Raw genomic sequence first — 4701 nt, forward strand, 5'->3', positions numbered from 1 at the left:
ACTTACTTCGGATTGGCCTCCTTCTGAGCTCAAAATCAAGTCGCCATGAGCTGGCAACCAAATCTTCACAAGCTCGCGGTTAGGCTGCGGCAAGATCATGGCTAGGCTAGACACCATAGGGATCCGGCGGCTTGCTTGTGAGATCACGGTGGTACACTCACAGTGGCGGACCGATCTCATGGCACAGCCTTGCCACGAGTTTATAGTCTGTCTACTCGCGAGATCAAAGTCGCTGCCTGCCCACGAGCTTGCGACCTACTCAAGAAACCACACTAGCTCCGGCGACCTGGTCAAGACCTCGCAGCCTACGTGCAAATCCACCGCCATGGCTGACTTGACAAAGTCTCTTGCTTTCTTTTCCCTCACTCCATCTTTCTCTTCTATGAACTGTCCTCCAAATTGGTCTGGATAGAAGAGAACAAACGAGACGAGAAGGCATATCAAAACCTACTCCTCATCTTCCATTTCAAACAGTTGCATCATCTTCCACTCCACAAATCCATCATCCATCCTCTTAATTTATACCATTTCTCAATCCTCACAAACTGCTTTACATGAATTTCTCTTGTTACGGCCATGCCGTTCGACGTGACGCGACTCGGCCTCTGCCTCTGCTTCCTCCTCCCCTCCGACGCTGAAGCTGCCAGACAAAGCACCACCCCCTTCCACTCCTTAAAGCCTCCGATTGGGAAGCCCTTCCGCCGCCGCGTCGCCTCCGCTCTCCGCTGGTTCTGCCCTCGCTGTTTCCCTCGCGACGGCGCCGGCGAATTCCAGGATGTCGCAGGCGCGCATGTTCTCCCTGCGAGTCACAAGGTCGCCGGAGGAAACCCCCGGATCTTTAGCTACTCCGAGCTTTACATCGGCACCAAAGGGTTTAGCGACGAGGAGGTCCTCGGCAGCGGCGGGTTCGGACGCGTGTACCGCGCGGTGCTCCCCGGCGACGGATCTGTGGTGGCCGTCAAGTGCGTCGCCCGCCGCGGCGACCGCATCGAGAAGGCCTTCGCGGCGGAACTGGTGGCTGTCGCTCAGCTCCGCCACCGGAACCTCGTCCGCCTCTGCGGCTGGTGCGTCCACGACGACCATCTCTTGCTCGTCTACGACTACATGCCCAACCGCAGCCTGGACCGTCTCCTGTTCCCCCAGCCGCTGAAGGCCGGCGTCCGGCCGCTCGACTGGCCGCGCCGCAGGAGGATCATGCGCGGCCTCGCGGCGGCCCTCTTCTATCTCCACGAGCAGCTCGACACGCAGATCATCCACCGCGACGTCAAGACCAGCAACGTTATGCTGGACGCGGAGTTCAATGCCCGGCTCGGCGACTTCGGCCTCGCGCGGTGGCTGGAGCACGGCGACGAGCTCGTTGAGAAAACAATGCGTTCTTTCTCCGCCACCAACTACCAGTTCCGGCTCACGGACACCAGCCGGATCGGCGGCACGATAGGGTACCTCCCACCGGAGAGCTTTCAGAAGCGCAGCGGCGGGGGATCGGCGACGGCGAAGTCGGACGTGTTCAGCTTCGGGATTGTGGTGCTGGAGGTGGCAACCGGGCGTCGAGCCGTGGACCTCTCCTCACCGGACGACCAAATCTTCATGCTGGATTGGATCCGGCGGCTCGCCGACGACGGGCGCTGCCTCGAGGCTGGAGATCACAGGCTTCCGGACGGCTCCTATCCCTTGTCGGAGATGCGGCGGTTCATCCACCTCGGCCTCCTCTGCTCCCTCCACGACCCGCACTCACGGCCGACGATGAAGTGGGTGATGGAGATCCTCTCCTCAGAGAGCGCCACCGATCTCCCCACTCTCCCCTGTTTCAAATCCCAGCCCCAATACATCTCCTTTTCTTCCTCGACCACCACCACAACCACCGCAACCACCACCACTACATCCAACTACCTAACCGCCGGGAACACCACTCTGTTCATAACCGCCGACAACGGAGGCGGATCAACAGGCAGCGAGAGCCGGCGCGCCATGAAGGCGGCGATACCGAGCATCGACACGCCGCGCGAGATCCCCTACAAGGAGATCGTGGCGATAACCAACAATTTCTCAGTGTCGCAGATGGTAGCAGAGATGGACTTCGGCACCGGCTACCGTGGCTACCTCGACAACCGCTTCCACGTGCTAGTGAAGCGGCTGGGGATGCGCACGTGCCCGGCCCTGCGCGCGCGGTTCGCTGGCGAGCTCCGCAACCTCGCTCACCTCCGCCACCGCCACCTCGTCCAGCTGCGCGGGTGGTGCACGGAGCAGGGCGAGATGCTGGTCGTCTACGACTTCTTCACCGGCGGCAGCAGCCTGCTCAGCCACCACCTCTTCCACCGCGCCGCAGCCCTGGACTGGCGCCGCCGCTACCACATCGTGAAGTGCCTCGCCTCCGCCGTGCTCTACCTCCACGAAGAGTGGGAGGAGCAGGTGATCCACCGCAACATCACCTCCTCGGCCATCTTCCTCGACCCCGACCGCAACCCCCGGCTAGGCGCCTTCGCGCTGGCCGAGTTCCTCTCCCGCAACGCAGAAGGACACCACGCGCCCGCCCCTCCAGCCTCGGCGCGCGGCATATTCGGGTACATGTCGCCGGAGTACATGGAAACAGGGGAGGCGACGGCGATGGCGGACGTGTACAGCTTCGGCGTGGTGGTGCTGGAGGTGGTGAGCGGGCGGATGGCGGTGGACCTGCGGTGGCCGGAGGTGCTTCTGGTCAAAAAGGTGTGCTTGCTGGAGTCGAGGAAGCGGCCGCTGGCGGAGCTCGCCGACCCGAAGCTCGACGGCGAGTTCGAACCAGAGGAGCTGGTGCGACTAGTGAAGCTGGGCATCGCCTGCACGCGGTCAAGCGCGGCGTCGAGGCCGAGCATGCGGCAGATCGTGAGCATATTGGACGGCAACGACGGATTGCTAAAAATGTCAAGCCACAAGAAGGAGAGCAGATCGGATTGGGAATCCAAGAACGCCGCCGCTCTCTCCTTCATCAGGAGAATCCAAGCTCTCGGAATCCAGTAATATACCATTTTCTTTGCTAAAAATAACCCTTTGTTTTCCCTTTTTTGGTGTGTATAAATAGATTTCTCGACACTTCTCTGTATGTGAGATTTTCCTTTTTTGGAAAAGAAATTTATATCACGGTAGCATAAGGCGAAGAAAAATTTAGATCAGTGAACACAGTTAGTCACCCTCAGCCTATAATACAATTGAGGAATTTCTATGGTATCGCAATCCTTTCTGTCTATCGATCGATCTCTTCTCGGTAATGCTAGAGTTTAGTACTCTCCGTCACTTATTTGGTTGTTCATGGTCGATAGTTCGGTTTGAATGCACTTGAATGATGCAGGCGATCTTGTGGATGCTAATGCCAATTTCTTGATTGTAAGATCGGAAAATATCCTCTTGAAGTTGGTTATAGGCTACATATTGTTTTTGTGTTAGTGATATTTTGTGTGATCGACCTATATTAATGAATGAATGCATGACTAAAACACAATGAGATGCCAAATCATAGCCAAGTCTTATGGACCTCACAACATTCGACAAGAAATTCGATGAGTTAAAATCTCCTCCATTAGCATTTGGGGAACACTCCTTACCGACATGTCTCTCAATAGTCTCAACTAAGTTCAATGAGAGGTTATAAGTAGGAAACTTTCAACGGTTAACACCTATAAGTCTAGGCACCATTGTTAAAAATTAGTTGTCGTTCCTTGAGTATATTCATCATGTACATAAGCATGAGCACTACTTACAAGCATCGTGGTGACTTTCATCTAGACATATTTCCAAGAGAAATTTCAAAGAGATAAAGGATCCTAAGTACTCTTTCAACTCGTCTAAAATGTCATGTAGGTCACCCTTGTTGTAAGGACATTGTTATCGTAGGGAATAGTACAAGAAAATGTGTCTTCCTTTGGTTAAATACTCTTTGACATTATTATTATAGTGAGCAAAATGGTAGCCTCAATGATGTCGTCGTTGTAATATCGAGGTTGATGCCTACACTTGACTCACCTTAAATAATCGGTGAACATAAAAAGATCTTCTAGGCTTTGGAGAAGGAGTGATCTTTTTTGTGAAAAAATAGATGCACAAGATTGGACAATTCAAGAAGAGAGGTTCTCCATCGGTGCACCAAATGAAGAAAAACCTAGTAGGAAACATGGATCGGTTACATCCAAACTCATAGGTTCTCCTTGTAGAGCAAACCAAAATCGACGAAACTTCCGTCACTCCAAGAATATCAAAGTGACTTACCGTGAAGAAGCTCTTGATATGAAGAAATTTTAAGAGATAAAAAACTGAACGATGGAATAATAAAAACTCTCTTGCATTAAAATTCAGAAAAGAAGGAGCCTATAAATAGGCTTTACAAACTATCGCTAGATCCTATAAAATAGGATCACGTAAGACCAGATCCTATAAATTAGGATCACAAAGATAAATTCTAATCACCTAAAGACTCGGACAAGATTATCCTAATTAAAGACTCGGACAATGATTAACCTTTCAAATTATAAAATAAAATATTTAAATCTTAACTAAAAAATTACGAACCAAAAAAATAAAACATCACTTTATAATTCAACACTCCCCCCTTAAAGTGATGTTCTCAGAACTAATCCTAGCTTTGATCGCAGATCTTCGAATGCACCCTTTGGAAGTGTTTTTGTAAAAATGTCAGCAATGTTGTCTTCACTCTTAACTGCGACCATATCAATA

General features: G+C 52.1%; 1 protein-coding gene across 1 annotated transcript; it reads left to right on the plus strand.

Moving 5' to 3' along the window:
* Nucleotides 1–205: 205 nt before the first annotated feature.
* Nucleotides 206–3242, plus strand: LOC122015399 (receptor like protein kinase S.2-like). Its single transcript, XM_042572267.1, has one exon. It carries the CDS (start codon nt 577–579, stop codon nt 2992–2994), a length of 2418 nt encoding a protein of 805 aa, XP_042428201.1. The 5' UTR covers nt 206–576; the 3' UTR covers nt 2995–3242.
* Nucleotides 3243–4701: the final 1459 nt, after the last annotated feature.

The sequence above is a fragment of the Zingiber officinale genome, chromosome 8B, assembly GCF_018446385.1.
Source record: "Zingiber officinale cultivar Zhangliang chromosome 8B, Zo_v1.1, whole genome shotgun sequence".
Taxonomy (NCBI): Eukaryota; Viridiplantae; Streptophyta; class Magnoliopsida; order Zingiberales; family Zingiberaceae; genus Zingiber; species Zingiber officinale.

Bases quoted from the DNA above. Each gene is read 5' to 3' on its own strand.
- LOC122015399 (XM_042572267.1), top strand. From the start codon at position 577: ATGCCGTTCGACGTGACGCGACTCGGCCTCTGCCTCTGCTTCCTCCTC.